This window comes from Eutrigla gurnardus (assembly GCF_963514095.1).
Source record: "Eutrigla gurnardus genome assembly, chromosome: 16".
NCBI lineage: Eukaryota > Metazoa > Chordata > Actinopteri > Perciformes > Triglidae > Eutrigla > Eutrigla gurnardus.
The window spans coordinates 12,561,317-12,583,301 of NC_139927.1; the positions used below are offsets into that span (position 1 = coordinate 12,561,317).

At 41.9% G+C, this 21,985-nt stretch overlaps 1 protein-coding gene across 2 annotated transcripts in view; it reads right to left on the reverse strand.

Annotated features, from left to right (window-relative positions):
• ptprk (protein tyrosine phosphatase receptor type K) overlaps positions 1–15,202 on the reverse strand; it is a 98,596-nt gene extending 83,394 nt beyond the window's left edge. The window contains exons 1-2 of one of the 2 annotated variants that reach the window (XM_084030720.1): positions 14,900–15,202; positions 8,734–8,757 (exon numbers count right to left, since the gene is read on the reverse strand). In XM_084030720.1, the coding sequence (XP_083886846.1) occupies positions 8,734–8,757; positions 14,900–14,981 (106 nt within the window). In that variant the 5' untranslated portion in view covers positions 14,982–15,202. The remainder of the gene's footprint in view (positions 1–8,733; positions 8,758–14,899) is intronic. The other variant, XM_084030721.1, reaches the window with a different exon arrangement.
• Positions 15,203–21,985: the final 6,783 nt, after the last annotated feature.

The following is a 21,985-nucleotide window of genomic DNA, read 5'->3' on the forward strand; positions in this document are numbered from 1 at the left end:
TCTCAAAAAAAATTAGAAAATGGGAAGAAATTGCAACTTTGCGAAGCTAACAGCCATGAAAACAGACTGGTAGCAATCCCACCCTGGTTGTTAGCGATGAGGTTCAGCAGAGACCTCATCATCACTGGATTCAATTTCCATTTACAGGGCTCATGAATTTAAGGTGATCTGATTCAGTACGTGGCGACTAGAAAACGCTGCCACTGGTCACGGTCCAAAGCTAGAATAAATCAATTTCTCTCCTGTCACGCTCATATCGTACACAATATTCAAAATAGGCAACAACTCTGCTTTAAAACAATTTTCATGCAGCGTTTTTTTTACAAATCGAGCACACAGAAAAACACCTTAAATGAGCTCGTTGAAAAAGCCAGTAAAGAAAAAATGGTATCACAGTCCCAAGACACACTTACACCATTACGTTTGTTAAACCATGCTATAAACTCCAATAATAACGTGCTAAATTGATATCACAGCACGGCTTTCTAATTTGTTCTCACGAGTAGGTGGAGGTTTTGCTCCTCAGTCTGTAGATTTTTCTCTTATTCTAAGAAAAACCAGACGATGACTCATGTTCTTGAGGAATCCCAGAAGAGAGAGCTACATGTTGAGTAGCTTTCTACATAACAAACTCATCATACAAAAACTTAAATATAGACCGAAGTATTGGTTTTACATTGACAAAAGTTGAAGATCCAGTTAAACCCTTTACATTTTGTTTCGCTTAAGTAGCTTTAGGTTGTGAAGTTAGCTAGAACAGAGGTCTTCAACGTTTTCAGGCCAAGGACCCCCAAGGCTTATAGTGACCCATGGAGGGACCCCTATTACATAAAATGATGTTCTTTACACCGGGCCAATAATAATGTGTAGTGCTGCCTCTAGTGTCATGTATAACACTACTTTGTAATGACGTATGTATACAATGCTAAGGCGTTACAATTCTAATTGTTGATAGATTCAAATTTTAATTCTATTTTTCTACATCAAAATTTCTCAACATAATATTTTGTTTATTAAATATTATGGACTTATATAGGACAAATAATTTCAGGGACCCCTAGTACATTTGGAGTAAATCTAAAGGATGCTGACAGCAGTGCATTAAGGCTGGCTTAGTGTCGGTATGTAAACTATGATAACACTTAAACATGTATCAATGTTTCTAACCACCGCTTGCAGTTGTCCGATGCAAGCGCAGGAGAATCCACTTGGATCTATACGAGAAGGGAAAAAAGTTATGTAGAGTAGACTATATTCTATTATTAGCAACTGGAGATCCTGTAACAGCAGATTACTTCGCTATAAGCCTACATGAAGTAAAATCCCTGCCATGTTAAGTGTCCTGTTTTATGAAGTCGGCATTGATAAGCTCTAACATCACCAGCTCAACATAATCACCGGTAATGATGAAATAATTATGTTTCGTCATACGCAAAGCTGGAATTCACTCAAAACATCGTCTGCAGTCGCTCTCCTTCACCTCATTCAGTCCCGCTCCCACTTCTGCTGCCTCGATTAAAGTCACCCCCCCCCCCCCCCCCCCCTCTCTGCCTCCTTCAATCTCTCTCGCTCTCTTTGGACCACTAACCCTGATTCACTGTTCTACTCGACTCTGCCTCGGGGCTGGGACGCACACGCACACGCACACACACACACACACACACACACACACACACACACACACACACACACACACACACACACACACACACACACACACACAGAACAGGCGCAGACACCAGTACAGACAGATTTACAAGCAAAAACAGCAGCATAAGCAGAGCGCTGAATGGGAGACGTACACTTGTACTTGACCACGGCAAAGTAGAGGTGGTTCGTTTGGGGCCAGTGTGAGGGGAAAGTGTGGCTAACCGAAACCACATGTGGCTGACTTTCTCTCACTCCATCCAGAGGTATGTGAGCCTCTAGTTTGTGTGTGTGTGTGTGTGTGTGTGTGGAGAGGGAGGTGTGATAACAAACTGCAGAAGGAGAGGCCGAGCTAGCCCATGGCTTGACTTTAACCTTTATTTATCTGGGGAGCTGTTGCGCGGAGCAGACCTGCGGTTCGTAGCTGTGATGCTATCCGCTCACAAGGTTACGCGCTTGGGGGATGTCCCACTGTAACTACAGCTTTCTACTGGCGGCCACTGCAGCAGCGCCACTGGGTCGGTTGTACGTTAAGTGCTTTGCTCAAGGGCAAAGTTACAACAAGTGCAAAGAAGTGCCTAATGAAGCCACGGCATGCATCAGAATCACTGATGATTACAAAAAAGTCTTCTGTTTCCTCCTTAAGATTCAGCAACCAACAAAATAAAGGCTGTCACTATTAACATGTTGTATATTTATATATTTTTAACCAACAGTTGCTCAGCACTTCCTGAAAGAGGATGTGACATCCAGATTCCGACGTGGGTGGTTAACAAGTATTGACCAGATTGTCCCAAACTTTTTTAACAGTTCAGATGTACATAAAGACGTTTTCAAACACAATGCATTGGTTTTTCCATCTTCTGACCTTGCAACCTGACCTGTGTCTGACGGAGATGGCCAGAGATCAGAACAGGTAGGACACATAGACAGTATTTTTCACCCCTTGGTTATATTCTCATAATTGTTGCCATTCTGAATATAGGTCGCAACAAATTCATGCTTCCCACTAGTTTTGACACGTTTCACCGATCAAAATGACCACCGTGTTCGCCGACCCACGTGCGATCATGCAGGAGCCCCGTGGGACTTTTAAATTCATCTGCAATTGGCTTGCAAATGGCTTTTGTGAAACAGGCCCCTGGGTAGCATGACTGCAGCAGAACTAGATTAAAAGTAGACTGGCTGTCATTGCATGGGGGTGTACTTCAGGGGGGGAAACCCACCAGCTTGTGATCACATGGAAATTCAAAAGTGACGAGAAGTTCTCGTCTACTAGACAAGATTTAGAGAGAGAATAATTACACTCACATCACATTGGTACAGCATCATTAGAGAAAAAGGGAACGTCTGCACACCGCCCCAATGTATTCTATAGATTTCATTGGAGGTTTTCAACTCGAGAATCCCCCCTTTTGAGAGCTCAACGCGCACAAGTCGACCGCGGCAGTTCTGTTTCAGACCTGGGTTTAACTTCTTATACTCACTTTGTCGTAAGGGCCTAACCCTCCGAGACAGAGCGGCGCTGTGTGTTAAGGTGGCGTGGTGTGCATGTGTTTGTGTGTGTGTCTCTGCGTGCGTGAGGATGAGTGCAAGAGACAGGTTGTGTCATGTGGAGGTAGAGTTGTATCTGCTAACCGTTACTCCAACAAGACAGTTCCCTTGGCGCGCGCGCACACACACACACACACACACACACACACACACACACACACACACACACACACACACACACACACACACACACACACACACACACACACACACACACACACACACACACACACACACACACACACACACACACACACACACACACACACACACACTTAATTTACCTTTAGCCCGATATAGACATAGTGACAGTTAACCTTGCCACTTAATACAAAGAGACAGTTTCTTCTCCAAAGACTTATATTCAGTAAATCTGGCTGAACTGAAAACAGAGCGGAGAGAAAAACCCTGACAAAAGCATTCCAGGAAGCAAGACAGAGAAGAAGGAGGAGAGAGAGAGCGAGGGAGAGACCTTGACGTAATACAGGAGGGGGTGAGGTAGAGACTAAAGGGGTGAGAATGTTGTGTGCCAGCATGACACTGCGGAGAAGAATTTGTTTTTCAGTTTTTGAGCTACTAGATAAAAACACTTACAGGAACACCATCGTGTCGTTTGGCAGATTTATTAACTGACTAACTCCCAATGGTTCAAGTAAATTGCACTAACTTCTGTTCCCATCATTGAAGGAGTTTCCCTTTAAGTGTTGCACATGCTGAATTAATTATCTACTTTGATAAATTAATAAATATTGTTTTTCAAGCAAAACATTTACTGGTTCCAGCTTCTTAGGAGCTGCCGCTTTTATCCTTTCTGTATCATAAATTGTCATGGATGGGTTTTTTACTATTTTGTGACAGTTTATTAAAACAACGTATCGATTCATCAAGAAAATAACGAGGAGATTTATCTATAATGATAAAGGTTAAAATAGAAGCTTTATAAAAGCTGGAAACTATCAGAAGATGAAGGCCTACATTTCTACATTGGTTTCTTCTGAAATATTTGTCAGACGAGGCCAGCTCGCTGGGCTGTCGGCTACTTCGTTGAGTGGTTATCAGTGGTTTTTGGAGCTATTGCCAGCACTATGGAAAATGACTGAAATAGTAGTAGTAAATTTAGGTCAGAATAAGCTATTCATAATGTCTGTAAGTCAATAAATGATGTTTATTGTACAGCCATAATAAGTGTCTCACTTAACTTTTTTTCCCAAAGTACTGTATTGTTCTTATGTTCCCATGTTACCATGTCTATGCTGTCCTGTGTGAAATTCACTTTACAACACACACAATCACCTTAAACATGTAATCCCTGTAATACAACACCAGTCTTGGTTTGGGAATTTGAAATCCCACCCTTGATTTTGTTGTGGGTCTTTGGAGGGGGAAACACTGAAACAGGAGAAACGAGGGAGAGAGGAGGTGGGATGAAGGGAGGGGGGGGGGGCACTGGATGTGGGGGAGTGGAAGGGTGAGGACAAGAGGAGAGAGAGGGGGGAAGAAGGAGAACATGAGAAAAGGGGGGAGGGTTTGATAAACGTGTTGCTTTGTTTAGGCTAGCGGGCCATAAATTCCAAGAAACAGGAGGGAGGAGGACTGGAAGAGGTGAAATCACTGTGAGGAGAAGCTTGGAGGGTTGAGACCTACTTGGATATGTTTAGAAAAAAGGGAGGAGAGCTAACTGAACTGACTGACTTCCCTCGACTCCACCAGACACGGTGGAGTCTGTACAGTATCAACATCGCTGGGGAGTGTGTGTTTATGTGTGTGTGTTGAACTAGTGTGTATCAACATTTGGAGAAAAAAAAAATGACATACTTTTACAACACAAATCTCACCGTTACCTCCCAACGAAAAACCTCACATGTCCTATTTAGGTGTTTTTCTCCATTCTCGTGTTGCTCTGCAGCTGACTGTCCGTTGGGAATTTCACTGCACCGCCTTCTTATCACTTCCAGACGAAAGGACACACCGTTCAAAACCATGTATTCAGTGCTCTTAAAAACAGAGGTGATTTGGGGAAATACGGTCTCAGTGGGTGTCCAGATTCTAAAATCTATGGAAACCGTGGGGGAAAAAATCTATTGTTTAATTCCAAGAAAGCATGGGCATAAATCTGAACCGCTGACTGTTTGAAGGTACGAAGCTGCTCTCTCCCCTCTGTCGGTTGAAGCTGTTGGTGGTGCTGCATATTTTACTTTTGATGTAAGCCAGTAACATACTGAGAAGCATGCACTTCAGTTGCAAAGGTCCACTCGGGACTACCAGGTAGTAACACTGTTTTGTAAGGCTTTAACTATGGATTTAATGTTATTTACTAATGGGACTAATGAAGGACTATCTTATCTTATTCCTGATATCAGACAGAATCGTCAACTCAGACCTGAAGAAAACTAGTCCTTTCCCACCATGACCTGATTGGCTAATCGTCAAGTTATATTGATAAAATAATTGAAACACTTGATAATCAAATTTGTTGTCTTTTCAATCACTTGGTTAATTAAATGTTTCATCACTTTCATTTGAATTTGTTTGTGAGTCCTTGAGTTCAACTCTCTTTGAAATATCCATACCAGTAAAGTGGAAAATTAAACATGTCTAAATCAAGTTTATGAATCAGTTAATTAATGATCCTTGCATATTAGCCAGATATTCTCATACTTGACTCGTACAAATAAGGGTTGTTTTTGGAGGTGACGTCATTAATCTATACATTTGAGATGCTCTACTTGTCTGCGTTATCCATGCAGGACTACCGATATGTGACTTAATCACAGACAGCGTTTCAGAAATCAAGGCTGCGGAGGACCAACCAGTGGACTGACAGACAGATGTTCAACATTGAAATGTCTGCAAAACTCCCACACAGCCACTCTGTTGGAGTGATCGACTGTAGGTGCGTATACGTGTTCGCAAATGCTGTCAGGCTGACCATGTGTCTGCAGTCATCCAGTCATCTGCAGACAGGAGGCACACACACACACACACACGTGTGCACACACACACACACACACACAGGCTGGCTGGCAGGCAGACAAACCAAACGACAGATAGGATGGCAGATAAAAAAAAATGTGTAACATCATTTAGAGGGGGAAAGATAGCTCTGAAATATCTGCTAGAAGATTTAAATCTCTGCCTACACAGACAGACAGAAGACCAGCATCGTGGTGATGTGAAGATACATGGCCGGGGGATGGAGATGATAATCTTAATGGACTGGTCATCTGTTGAGCCCCTGATTCAAACACACACACACACAAGTAGAGGGGGGTTTATATATCTCGAAAGCTTTCTGCTCTTGAACTGAAATCAGCTTAGAGAGTGGAGGAGAGAGTTATTGGAAAGGAATGTAAGAACCGTAAATATAGCGTCCTTTTAGATATTAGGATGTTAGGATGTGCAGAGATTGCTTATGGCCGTGTGTGCGTGTGTGTGTGTACGTGTGTGTGCGTGTGCATGTGTGTGTGTATGTGTTTGCAGCTCTGATAGCAGATGTCGTCTTTACTGGACTAATGGAAACCACTTCATTGAGCGTAACCTTCACTATAGTATGTCGATGTAACCATATTACAGTATTAATAGTTCATTTGAAGAGATGCCCTCGCTGTAGATGTTCTTCAGCTCAAGTATAGAAAACACGTGTCTTCAACTGCAAGTATAAAAATAAGCCATGGAGTAACAACCTTGAAACATTTGCGACAAATAACTCAATCGCACACATTCTATTGTGATTCACTCCCATGTCTGTACTGCTCAGAGTAATCGTAGTGAGCTGAAGGCTCACATTAATGGAGGTCGCATCGGCTTGCATTAAGGTGCGTTCAAGCTCTTTCTCAGTAAACAAAGTTAAATTATAATGTTATCACAATGTGTTCAAATGTAATCTTGCTAACCTTAAGTTTTAGACACAAGCAGCTTATAATAGATAACTGCTAACTACTAATGTGATTTGACCTTATAGTGTATGAATTTCATGGCATAAAAGACCAGAGAAAGTTGGCTATTTCCAAAGAATCCCTTTAAAACTTGATTAGATATGGAGTATGTTAACTATTTGCAGTTTAGAAGAATAAGAAAATTACAGAACTGGCTTCATATTGAATTGTGCGCCTATAAACCTGATAGTGAACATGTAGCAAAACAGATCACGTTGAAATGACAGTGAAATAAACTATAGCAATTCTTTAAAACACTGCACCTTTATTAATGTCTACCTGCAAACTATCAGGTAAAAACACAGAGAGCAGTGAGAGCAGTGGCCCAGACCTCCTGTCTAAGGGACTGAGTCGAGTGTGATCTACTCAGATTAGTGAGAGCACATGTAGAACCTGCAAAAAAACACTCTCAAGAACCTGTCCTGCTTAATATGAACCGACATCGTTTCTGCCTCGCTGGGCTTTCATTAGGTCTCTATTATTTTTTTATTAAATAATTTGTCTTTTGGAGCGTAGCAGAAGTCCAAATGCGATGTTTGACTCCCACATTCATACCAAACAAAAATATAAAAAAGGAAATCAAAGCTTCTTTTTCAATTTTTTAAGGATTAACCAGAACGTGACCTCAAGTGTGGATTTTTATTGCCTTTGAGTTTTATAAATAAACACACAAACATCACATTCCCTTTGATTGTGTCGCAGCAAAGCCTTGTGGGATACCAAACTGCAAATCTCTGCAGTGTGAAGTGGCTGCTGTGTATTTTACTAACCTGTCACTTTCACAACAAAAAGCGACTCCCTCATTAACAACCATCCGCTGTGCGTGTTTGTGTGTGAAAGTGAGAAGGATGGAGTTGGGAGGGGGGGGGGAAGGGAAGACGGCGAGGGAGACGGAATGAGAGGACCTGCCTCTCGCTGAAGTGGACGGTTACGGGAGGAGTTGTGTGACGGCTACCGCAGGAACAAAGTTAATCAGAGCTCCTTTATTAAAGACCGGGCTCTACTACACAAACAGCACCTGGAAACTTCAAACCGCCCGGCAGCTGTCTGACTACATACGCAGAGACAGACAGAAACAGACGAAACACAGCAGGGGAGACACAGACAAATGGCATGTAGATTAACAGAGCGACGGGTTGGCAGGCTCGCAAACACAGACGACTGCAGACCCACAAAAAGAGCACTTCAAATATTCTTCTAGTCGTTGGAGAAATGATTCCCAGGAAGCAAATAACTGTAGACAAACTTCTGTGAAACCATTACGACGTATAAAGAAATAGTTGTAGCAAGAATCAAATACTTCATGGTCTACATAACATTTTCATCCAGTCTAAATATCACTGCACATTAATAAGGTTAGTAATATTCCAAAAAGGCATGCACTGTGAGCATTAGGTCCAAATGGGATGTTAGTGGAGACAATCAGATAAAAGACGAGATGAGAAAACAGCTGGAGGTCTACACATTGAAGCCTTTACGTGGCGGTTAAAGTGAAGACTGTGGACGTATGATGGCGACACCAAGGACTATGACAGAGACGACGGTGACGACTATGACAGATGAAGCTCAGCTCTCGGCCGGCCACTCGTTAACTCACCCTTCTCAGCGCGTCCCATGTGAGCTGGTCCAACAGAAGCAAAGCAGAGAATAACAAGACAGAATTAGATTGGATAGCATGCACAGGTGTGTAGTCACATACACAAGAGGAAAAGCGGTGAGATTCAGCAAATATCTGTGGATCCACAAAGGACTGTACCCCCTCATTTTCTCTATCAAGACCAAAAAAGAATCAGTTTCAAATCACATGAAAGAGACCAATGGAGGTAAATCCTCACAATTGTGAAGCTGGAGCTGGAGAAGGTTTGGCATTTCCCTTGAAAAATGACATATTATGAATTGAATTATTTTTCTGCTGACTGACTTATCGATTACTCAGTTCCAACAATATGCTCATCTGTTTTGCTTTTATATAGGGAGGCTATTGAACATCAATATTTTTACCAACCTTAGTGTCTCCACAGCAGCAAGAATCAAAAGCTATTCAGTGTCGAAACCTGACAACAAGCACTTTCTTATCCTTACACTTATTCTGAACAATTTTAGATCTGAATCATCATTTGCCAATTTTGTATACAGGGAGAGTGTGCAGCAGGGATGATGTATTTCTGTAGGCCAACCCCCAAAAGCTTGCATTTTACACTGATTTTGATACCATCTTGTTTTGTTCAGCAAGATAATCTTCACCACTTTTAGGATTTGAAATGTGAATTCAATCACCAAGTATTAAGCTCAAAGTTCACAAGAGGGGGATATTCCGACCATATTTTATATCATATAAAACTTGAAAATCTCTTCACCATAGACCTTCTTTCAGGCATCGTACCAGCTGCTTGTGTTTGGTCTATTGAATATGCAAAAAGGTCTTGTAACAATGCATGTAGAAAACATCCAGCCTGAAAATGTGTAACAGTGTAGCGATGGAGCTTACTGACCTCATAGCTATCAAGACTGTAGCTAACTACAGATTAGGATGACATTGGCTACACAGACCTCATGCAGGGACCAAAAGAACTGAGCTTGTTGATAGTGAAGACAACATGAAGGAATTTGAAGAAAGACTAAAAAATAAGGATGGACCCATTGTGTCGAGAATGAATAATATACCTTTAATGTACACATTTTGCTCAGCAGCAGTAAGCAGATGCACCCGCAGCTTCAGAAAACATAATGAAAACACAACTTTGCATTCTACATAATTACTTGCGCAAACTCTAAACTTTAGCCAACAGATGCCCAACGTCAACCTTTACCCTTCAACTCATGGCAACCCTAAAAATAATCATTTTCCCAAGACTGTCATCACCTGCCGCCACTTCTCTCTCAATCTCTTTCTCCCTTGCACACAGCTACCTTTTATACATCATTAACACCACACTGGACTACACAACTGGTACTGAGGCTGCTCACATCTGTGTGAGTGTGTGTGCGTGTGTGTGTGTGTGTGTGTGTGCGCGCACTGTAATGTAATTAATCAACTGAGAGTGTTGATTACTTAATCTGTCATTAGCCAGCCATGTGTGTGTGTGTGTGTGTGTGTGTGTGTGTGTGTGTGTGTGTGTGTGTGTGTGTGTGTGTGTGTGTGTGAGGCAGCAGGGTGTTTCTAGGCCCCCTTGTACCGACAGCTGTGACCAGAGCCAAACAGGGCAGAGCAGAGATTGATGATACCGGACTAAATACCACCATTCATCAGGGATGTGATATTTCAGGGATTGGGATTTGTTTTGGACGTGCTGCCTCCCTTCATTTCCAATGAGACTTTAACGCTCTCTTGGTTTTCACTTCCTGCCCACTGACTGATGATATACACCCATCACATAACGGCATCTAAAGGCTAACGGGGAACATAACATTTCCATCTGCCTGTTTTTTTAACGGACATGTTCAAATTGTGCACAAAATGCCTGAATGGAAACAACTCATGACGACATGTTGAAACATTTGAAACTGTTTTTTCGAGAACATCCTTGATGTACTTGCTTCTTCCACTTAAGACAAATCATCCATGACAAGCCTCCACTCCACCAGAAAGCCCAAACAAATAGAGACTAAAGGGAGAGTGGTTTTACATGACCACAACTTCCCCGGTCCGAGTACAGATGGAGGCCCTTGTTGCCTCATTTCTACCACCATAGTGGCTGCTAAACAGCACAGGCTGCATGTGGATCAGAAGAGACAAAGTGCTGCAAGAAGTTGTTGATTAAACAATTAGTCAGTCCGTAGAAATGTAATCTATTTCCCTATTCTTCTGATTTATCGCTTTTAAGCAGGGATGCACTGATCCCACTTTTTAGTCCCGATACTGATAGTGATGCCTGGACTTTGGGTGACCGATGGCAGGTACCAATCAGATACCAGTGTTTAATTAATGAGCTGTATGCCCCGCTATGTGTCAGTGGCTGGGATCATTCTTTTATGTGTGAGGCATCATCAGCTTTGGCTCAAACATTGCAGCAATCTTTTAATGCAAAAAATTTCAAAACGAAAAAAAAAAAAGTCTGAAAATTGCTTGCAACCAACAGTTCATTACCTTGAAATATTTAGTTTACAATCGTGTAAAACAGAAAATAAGTGCAACAGAAGAGCAAGTGAATGTTTGGCATTTTTTGCTTGAACAATGTCTGATGCAATCAATTGGTTCAAAAAAAGGTTCGATGATATTCTGCGAACCGAACTAGTCAGCTATCAATTAAGGTCCACCAAGGCACGTAAACAATCATGAAAATAATCATTAGTTGCGGTCTAAATCCTTTGGTGGGAAGCAGCGATGACACGCCATTTTTAACGTAAATGTTTCCTGCTACTACAAAGGCGCCCTCTTATCGTGTGTGCATGTGCACGGTGTGTGGAATCTGAATCATGTGTCAATCCTGTCATGCTCTCCCTGTCCCTCATTCTGAACTCTCTGGTGACAACAAGAAGCTAAAGGCTGCGCCGTCGCTATGTGTCGCTAATCCATTTTTCAACAAAACCCTCAAATTCATTCATCCACACACACACACACACACACGCAGACACACACACGCCTAATGAGGGATTAGCTAATGAATTCTCTCAACAGATTAATTACATTTACACACACACTCACGCTTGTGTGCGCACAGACTTCTTCCCGAAACGACTGAAGATATGTGCCAGTACTTTCAAAGAGATGCGTTTCCTAAATCTATCACTAAATTGAAATCCGCAGAAACAGATTGGCTCTGGGCAAAGTGGCATTTGATTCGAAAGAAGAAGACATTAAGATGGATCTGAAGGACAGCGGACTGAAGCATTACATTTAAAGAGAAAATAAATAAAACAGCCTTTGATTTGGTGCCATTTTACATGGCGTGAGTAAAATGAGAAGGCTTTTTCCACATGAATCTGAATGAGAGGCAAACATTTCACATGCTCATCCTTATACCACTGTACTCCGGAGGGCTTAAAAGCATCGGCCTCCCTCTTTCTCTTTAAGTGACAGCAACACACATGAGTCGACACACGCATTTGCTCCACACACACACACAGGACATGACAGAGAAACACTCAAACACACACACTCCCCTCCTGCCGTTTTCACAGTCTCTTGAGTGGAGAAGATGCCCACGGCCAAAAACCAATGGTTGCATTTCTTGTTTTTTTTCCCCCTCCTCCTCTCCACTCCTCTTTTCACCATCACTCCCTTTCTCTCTCTCGCCTGTCTGGGGGGAATCACACACATTTTATTTCATCTTCCAAATGGAGCCGAAAAGTAATTATAATTAAACCAACTTGGTTCTAATGTTGAAAATGCTAAAATAATTTACAATTATAATTAAACCAGCTCAGATGTGGTGTTCAGTGGCAGAGGCAGCCTCCTAATTCGACTGGAGACACTAATGGAAAACAATTATTTCACTTCATTAAGATTAAAGACGCCTGGAATCTGTGTCATAGCTCGATCAGAGAGGAGACAGATTTAGAAAGTTGTCAAATTAACATAAACTCAAGTTACACTCATTCGCATTTATTGCACTGACTTTGTAGGTCAAAACAAAACGTCCGCAAAACAGCCGGATAAGGGGAGACAGATTTGTATAAATGCCATGATTTATAGTTTGACTTTCTAAATGAGAAACTATGGGACAGAGGAGGAAACGAGATGATGATTTTATATATCCTCAACACAAAGTCAAAGTGACTGCGTTAAAATGCGAGGGACGGTTTTAAATGCTTGCCACTGATTTGTATTGCCTGTTCATTTGGGGAGCGACTGACGCTGCACTGCAACACGCGTCTTTACTGTGGCTTTACTTCATTATTGGCTTGGATCTGATAATCGCTGTTTTTCTCAGACAGCTCCCACTGACTGCAGCCTCATCCGTTTTAACATTTTACTTAAGTGAGCAAATAAAAGTGCCATCAGTGAGGGGAAACGACTATTAAAAAAATCTGGCATAAGTTTTCGTCGTGATTAATGGCAAGTTGTCTTCTTTCACTCGCTTTTTTTTCTCATTAATTTTCCCACAGCGTATACAGAGAATGGGATAGCAATGACGCATTTATCGCCGAGGAATTTGCTCCTTTCATTGCGAACAAACAATCACGTCCCCTGCATTTGATTTACTTCAATTGATCCTGCTGTTTGATTTTATTTAAATATGCATGTATAATTAAACCAATTGCAACTTCTCCTTTTCGGCGCCCTTCCCACACTAATGATGGCCCACCTCCGCTCAGCAGCATCAAGTCACTCGTATTTACTTGCAAATTAACAGCACTCAAATTCCCAGAGAGGCCTCAAAGAAATTCCACACATTTGTTACCCGGAGGGCCAAATGGCCACAGGGGAGGGAAGGGGGGTAGTTATAGGGGGGCACGGGGAGGGGGGAGAGTAGGGCAATAATAAAACGTCCACAGACGAAGTGGTAATTCATGGGTGATTTCTATGCAAAGCATTAACAAGACTAAGCGAACACCGACTTATACTATTTCTGGTTATTGCCGGCACTTCAATGGAGCGTGATGCGTCCTTTATTACAGCCGCCCGTGCTTTCGGTGTGATACTTGGGAGGTCAGCTTTCTAGCAGCGGTGTGAGTCTCTCTCACACACACACACACACACACACACACACACACGCGCACACACACACACGGAGAGTTCGCCTGCGCGGACACTGAGAGCTGCGGAACACGTACACGGACTTTCGGTGTTCTCTGCAGAACAACTCCCTCCTCGAGTTCATTTAAAAAGGACTTTTGCGTTTGGTCCCGGAGCTCATCTAACAGCCCCCCCCCCCCCCCCCCCTCTCGGGAGTGCATACGTGTTTCTGCAGAGGCGCACTTTGCAGTGCAGTTTACTGTTTTAAACAGAGAGAGAGAGAACATACAATTGCAGACAGCCCGTAACATCACATCTAACGTCATAAATCTTCGGGGCGCAGACACAAAATCAGGCGGTCGCCGTACAGACCGTATTTCACCCCCAACATTTGGCTTTATTGCAATAAAGTTGCGATCGTTTGGTCTGCAAAGAGCGAAGAGCGGAGCTAACCTGCCACCGCCTCGCACAAGAGAGCCACTGTCCTCTTTGGAGACTTCAAACGCACCACGGACTACAGAGAACGACACCTTCAGCGCGTTAATACGGTAGAAAGGATCGCTGCGAGTCCACTGTCACAAACAGACAAGTTACGTTATTACGGGGTGATCTCCGCGCGCGCACTAACTTTTTTCTCTCCATTCACGCTCGCGAGGCGACGCTGCCCTGCACTGTACAAGCTGCTTTTTAACACTTTGACACACACGAGAACAGACTCAACACCAGCACAACTTAGTTTTTAAAAACCTTTACAACAAGAGTTCACAACCCAAGTGTTCCGTCATTTGCGCAAAGCGAGACCGAATTTAAAACAAGAAGGCGACGGGCTTTTTGAAAAGCCGACGACTCGGTCTCAACGTATGAAACATTTCAGATTTTTAGCACAAAAAAAATAATAAAATAAATAAAGAACATAAAAGCACCTTCACTCCTTCACGAAACCTGCAAGTCTCGCCTCCAAGGGTGTAAGAAAACGGCCACAAGACGGTACCTTTCAACTTTTTTTCCCTCCGGCACCTAAACACACCTGCCTGGGATTCATACGCTTACACGGATGGAGAAAACGAGGAAAAGACACACGAAATAGTCCAAACTTTCCGAGCAGAAACACTTCTTTAACCCGTTTCCCCGTGTTGGTCCTTACCTGTCGGTATCTGACCGGAGACGTTACCAACTGCCGAGAAGACAAACAGGAGTCCCAGGAATCCCGAGAAAAGTGTATCCATGTTTTTAAAACGTGGCCGTGTTTTGAGTCCGTAACAGTTTCCGACCCTCTTTCTCTCTCCCCGGGAAAAAAAGTTTCTCCTGCGACTTTTCCTCCGTCCGCTCCTCCGTCTTCTTTATTTTCTCTCTTCAGTGGGTTATTATTCCTGCTGTTGTCGGAAGATTCAGCCGCCCCATTCTCTCCTTTCTCCGGTTTCTCTCTTTTCGCTTCCTACGGGCTCGCGCGGACACCACACTTTGTTTCACGCGGAGTGAGGGAGCGCGAGAGAGAGAGAGACAGGGAGAGGGAGGGAGAGCGAGCGCAGCGGAGTGCGTGACGTCACGAGGCAGGAGTTGATTGAAGGGGGGGGGGGGGGGGGGGGGGGGGCGAATTAAAAGAAACAATGTGGCAACATCTTGTTTTATTATAGTGTTTTAATGCTTTTAGTATTTTTTTTTATCAAAGTGTCACATTATTAATTATATGTCGTAAATCTTTCATAACCATCGCAGCCACTACTTAACTTTTAACAGTACATTTACATTTTATGCTGCAGGTATTTTTTCTATTGTTCTCACATCACCATTACGTTCGATTACTAATCGATATCTCCTATTTTCATGTAGACTCGGTGGTGGAATGTACCTATAAGTACTTGAACTTGAGGAACTTGCACTTAACTTGACTATTTCAAGTATTCCATTCCCTTATACGTCATGCATTACACGTTTAACACATTCCTCCATGTTGTGCTTTTTCTACACCACATTTATTTTACACTTATATTACTCTCCGGACAACGGTTTTGTATACATAACATATCAGTTTATATGGTATGTGTTTGTTGTATCAGTAAAAATGAATGAATTAAAATGTTAACACATCAATAATAATGATCTAATCACATTTATACAACAATAAAACATTCTGAAAGAGGCCATTCAAGCATTAAGTGCATGTTTCTGCATTTCAACATGGCCCACTGGCTAGCTCACTGCCGTGGTGGTTGCAGCGCCCCCTCAGGTCAACACTGACACTGTTGCTGTTGTTTTTGCTGTCAGCAACGTTAGCTGCGAGTCACCGGCTCAGCCGTTGCCTTGAGGGTTGTTGAGTTAATCCAAATGCTCCCGATCTCGAAGTTGGCACCTTTAGCCGAGGATCTGATTGCAAAGAAACCTATTTTAATATGTCAACTTAAAAGGTAATGAAATGTCAAAATTGTGCCCCCAAGTGGACAGAAATATCTGCTGTTTATTCAAATAGAATAGAACAGAAAGGACATAGTATCCTATCGAAACAGAACCTTATTAAAAGTTATATCATATGACAATGTTTGTGTTTAATGCCTGTAAATTGAGCTAATTCGCAGTACAGAAAGAGACATAAAAGAATTGTGTAAGACAACGATCATATTTCAAAGACACCAACCAGAGTAGCAGGGCTTGGATCTGCAACGTCATCGAGATATAGAGCAGGATGTGGCCCTTTATGATTTAGAGGAGACCTTGTGGACACTTGGTGGACTGTGAACATAATTGAATATTTTATTTGTGCTCAGAACCTTTTCTGTCAAAAAAAGTGATTTAAATTACTGCAGGATTTGGATGAAGGATGACCTTAATATTCTTCTTATCAGTCCATAAAATGCATCACTGGCAAACTGCATTTGGCACATTTTACACATTTCTGATTCATTCTCTGAATGTATACGATCAGCTAGTGTGTTGCAGCGTACGCTAGCTAACTTGCCTGTGTTTGCTTCTGCATGTTCCTGATAGAATTAAGGGACAAATCTTTTTGACAACGGTTCACCATCTACAGCGACGACAGACATGCATGTCGAGGCTGGATGGCATCACCGTCACCGTGACAGGCGCCTGCCAAAAAGACAATTTGACAAATTTTGATTTGGTAAGGCTGCACTAAAAATACGTGGCGTGGATGGAAATGTGCATGCGGGGGATTGCCGTGTATCCTCTTAGCGTGGTTTTGTCTCTCTTAGTGCCACCTTTCCTACATAAAAGGTATGGATTGCTGGATTGTTGGTGTGCTGCTATAATTCTGGACATTTTGGCCTGGACATTTTAAGTCTCCTTCAAATGAACCCGGGTGTCACCAAATACCAGTCTGATGCTGTTACTTTGCTGTTGGTGCCCTGTCATTATAGACAGCAGTGTATCCCGGCTCTCGTATTTGCTGAAGTTGTTGGTTTCAGGTTCTTATTTGCAGTTATTTTCCCACACGCACACACACACACTGCTATCACACCATACTTTTGTATGCATAGATGCAGGCTGCTTATTTTCGTTTGCAGGTTTGTGTACAGTGAGCTGAAATCATCTGAGTGTACCTGACTGTACTTTCAGCTCAGAAATGGTTTTGCATGCCTACATATAGTGGATACAACTCTATCTGTAGTTGTGAATGTCTTAAAAATATCAAAGTGTGTTCAACAGCTGTCGTTTGCATCTGAAGTACACATTTCAAAGATAAAACTTTCTTCTTTTTTGAGGGGGGGGGGTAAGCACAAATCTTCTATTGAGGACAACTTATGAAAGACATGTGTTGAAGTCAATTTCAAAGTTGATTTTGTTCCTTGGACGCCACGAAAACGTCGTCTGTATTTGGTGTATTCTTTTTCAGAAGCCTTTGGATGAAATATTGTCTTTCCCAGCGTGGATCCTGGTTTGCAATGATTTAGAAGATGTTTGTATCTCTCCCGCCTTTGCTTTTCCTTCCTCCTACGAACAAAGCTATCACGCCGCAACACTTATCTGACGTCGGGTGGCGAAAGCAGAGTAAGGGACGGCAGGCAGTCACTGCTGCGTGATAGCGGATCCCGAAGACAGAAAGTTAGTCTTCACGGGGGGAAAAACAATCCCCATGCTGGAAACGGAAAACAAGCAGAAATGGATCTTTTATTTGAAACCGGTGAAGGACCCCGTTCGACCCCAATGCAGGTACGTTTTCCCTGTGCAGGCAATTTCCAGCAATCTAACCTGTCACAGCGGTCACTGGGCTCACCAGTGGCTCAATGCAATTTTGAGACTAAATGTACCCTCCAGTGTCTTGTCTATGATGGATTGAAAGGAAAGCTCCTGTGTTTTTAGACCAAAGCCTATCACCGGACAAGAATGTAAATGTTGGATGATTGTGGAAAAACCTCATATTATGTTCAGTGAGAGAGTGTCTGTTTTTATTTAAATGCCACACTTGTGGCTCGAGGGAAGAACATGTTGGATGGTCCACCACTTTGATGCAGACTGAAATATCTTAACGGCTGGATGCCATTAACTTTTTTACGTTCCCTTGTTCCATAAAGCTCTGATGCTTACATGAGCTTTCCTCTGTGGTGCCACATGATTGATATTTTTGTTTATTAGTGAAATGGATTGCCTGAATGTTTGATATTCGTGTTTCCCAGATGATGAACCTCAAGGATTTTTAAAGATCCCTTGATCAGGTCAAAGTGATACCACATATTGTACAGCTCTATCTGCCTCTCCTGTTATTTTATGTCCAACTTTTAAGGCAGGACAACTTCTCCTCCTCCACTGTCTGTCTGCCATGTGCTTTATTTGAAGATAGACACACAGAAGATACTGACTTTGTCCTCTTTCTTCAGGTACTTTTGGAAAGCTGAATTTTTTTATAATAGGTAGAAAATGGAAAAGGAAAATCCATCAGGCTGAACCTCATACTTCAGGCTCTCCTTTTCTGTTTTGGATAAAGCCTCAAATTGTCACATCACTATAAAGTACTGTATATGAAATGGCTTTGAAGCTGATATCCAGACTTGAAAAAGGCGAACTTATCAGAAAAACATCAAGTTTATGATAAAAGATCATTTGATTCTGTGATTTTACAGTAAATGTGGACACATTTAAGTCAGAGAAGTTCAAAGGAAAGCAAGAGATCTTTGAAAATATGTCATAGATATTAATTGAATATTAAAAAAAAGGTAAATGTGTTTTAATGTGAGAACAATTTTCAATTCAATTTTATTTTATTTATAGTGTCATATCAAAACAAATGTTATCTCCGGACACTTTATACATAGAACAGGACTAGAACATGATTATGAGTCAATACATCTTCAAAGTCCCAACATCAGACTTAACAGAACTCTCAAGCAGACCAGGCTCTTGGGTTCCATCTGCATTTGCTGTTGGTAGTAGTATTACTAGTAGTAATATTTATAGTAGTAGTCCAAGGTAGCAGGCACAGCCAGGAGAGCCATTTGATCACATAAATAAAGACAGAGTGGTGTTGTCTCTGATCTTGGCTACTATGAAGTGACCAGTAAAGAAAAGAAAAGAGGAGGACCAGGAAGAACTCAAGGTCGTCTCTTTTCATTTTTGGCTTCAATCCATTCACCGCCTGAATAGGAATGGCAATTTGATTTTTACTTTTTATTTTTTAAAGGTGCAACCTTCACTCAGTTGTGATGAATATGAGGTTGAAAAAAATATTTCAATATGTGAACCACTGCATAATAAATAAATGGAATTAAATTGTCAAAGAGCTTGGACTGGATGTTCCTTGGATTTTGCCTTCAGATTTGACAACTATGTAGTTAACTTGTCAAAAGAGAAGAAAATGTCATCAGAAGAGCTGAAAGCACAAAGGGAATCCAATCAATAAATAATAAATAAATAATGAAGGTCCTTGATTAATGCAAAGGAAGAAAATCACAGCAGGAAATACCAAACAAACCAATAAGACAAAATAAAAGGAAGATACATGTGAAGTGTTTACAATGGTTGAAAGCAACGAGATCAATGACTATTGTGATGCGTTTAAACAAGTGGAAATTAAAGTGGTAATAATTGTTCTCTTCCCAATTTCAATGGGGGAATCCATTAAGCATCATTCATTTGGAGTTTCTGGCCTTGTGGTAAAAGTAAGTATAATAGCCACTCCCCTTTTAGCCCTGTTTTTGGTCTCCTCCCACTCCCGAGGGACATATTTTGCTCCTAAGCTGCCAAATGCTTCACTAACTCACAAGAAATGAGTTTGAACACAGCTTACGACGCTACGAGAGGAGGCAAAGGAACTGAGGAGGTGCACACTGAGAAATGAGAACAGCCTCAGTAGTCACTAACTTTGCCTGCCTGCTGTTCGTTGCTGCGCGGGAAGTGTACAAAGGATTTATCAGAGCCTTTTTAGCTGGAAACAGCTGCCTGCTGCGGCTGGAAACAAGGTTGATGAGAAACCGAAATCCTAAATTTGTGGGTGGGAAAGAAAACAAGCTTAGATAAATGTGGAGGTGCATTAAATGACAAGTGGGAGGATGTGTGTTTGAATGGACGAGAATGAGCGTGTACTGGTCATTGTTTCCGATTTTGGATGAGAAGACAATTATCTCCGAGGTGTCGTGTCAACTCTTTAATGATGGAATAGATGTGACGTGGAAAGATACAAAGATGAACCCATTTAAAGAAGTTTAAAAACATCCAGATGTGCCAGAGGAAGGCAGGTAGGTTCAGCAAGGATTACCCTTTGTCAATCACGTCTTTACTGTGTTTGGGCAAAGCACAGCTGCCCTTTATCACCTCAGATGAGAATAAAGAGGAGAAAAGATTAAAGTGAATATCTCTACTTCTGAAGGCCAAAAAGCCTGCTAGAATAAAACCAAAGCACCGCAGCTGAAAGTAAATGATGAAGACCAAACAACAGGCCAACAACCTTCCCCTCAAAAAAATTCATAAATATGAGTAAAACAAAAAGCCAGCCAGCACCTTTTGGAAAAAACATTAATTCAACATTTATTCTCAGATTTATTCAAGAGAGATATTTAACAGATATTTCAGCAATGTTGTGCAACAAGATTGGGTCAAACTCAGATTGACCCAAAGCTTGATGTTTCTTGAGCCTCAGGTAAGTCCAGGTGACTCCAAGTTAACCACAAGTTTGAGCAAACTGCAGGTCAGTCATGAGTCTGCCGATTTAAAGGAAAACGACATTTGGACATTTTTTCTGCTAATAGTTAAGCATGAACATTCATCCTTCACCTTGAAAATAGCAGTTTGACCAACACAATCCCGAGTCAAGGTCCCCTTCACTTTTTTCCAGAGCTTTTGACCATATCACACATGTCTTGGATGGAGAATCTCAGAAGATTAGGTTATAATTACATTTAATGAATCACTTTTAAAGCACACGAGTCAACTTTCAGTGATGAACAGAAAACAGGAAAAGCTTTGACATTGACCTTGAGTTGGGATTGTTTGTGAAACGGCTATTTCTAAGGTCATGAATTCACTTTTTCTAAATTTAAGGACAAGGAGACCGGAAAGTGCACTGGATGAAGATCCAAAATCTTATAGTCCAACTGTGTGTCAAGGCTCGCAGCTGTCAAATACAAGTCAAGTCTGAAGATCCTAACTTTCTCGACCCGTGTCTGACTACGATCAAGTCTTAAATCTGCAAAAAAAAAAAGTTATTCAGACATTAACAGTGGGTATTTTTCTAGCTCTTCCATACCATAAAATATTCTGCATTTTAGTGAGGAGAGGACAGGAGAGGAGGACAGGGGAGGCGAGAGAATGGTTTCTTTTTTGTGGACAGAGTTGGCAAAGCTCCACGTTAACTCACAAACACAGAATTAAACCGTTTGGGGTCTGTGTGCGGGAGATATGCATGTTCATGTTCAGTCTCAAGGTCGCAGCTATGGTGGGAAACAGCTGTGTGTATGAGTGTGGGTTTGTATTTGGAGAAAAAGACAGATAGGGAGAGGAGGTTTTGTGTGTGCTATTTCTCTCATGCATACTCAGGTCTGAGGTTTGCAACGTGGTGTGGGAGTGTGCAAACACACTATTCAAAGCCCCGCCCCCTGAACACCAAACAAGTGCTCGAGATCGGCAGAGTGCAATCAGAAGTAAGCATTGACAGTCCAATTACTTTCTCTGGCATGACTTTTTTGATTGGACAGGGTTTTTACAGTCCTGCCACGGCCACAGATCACAGATCACATTTTATTTTTATGTCAGAGCCTCTTATTTGTTCATTGCTATAAGTTATAAG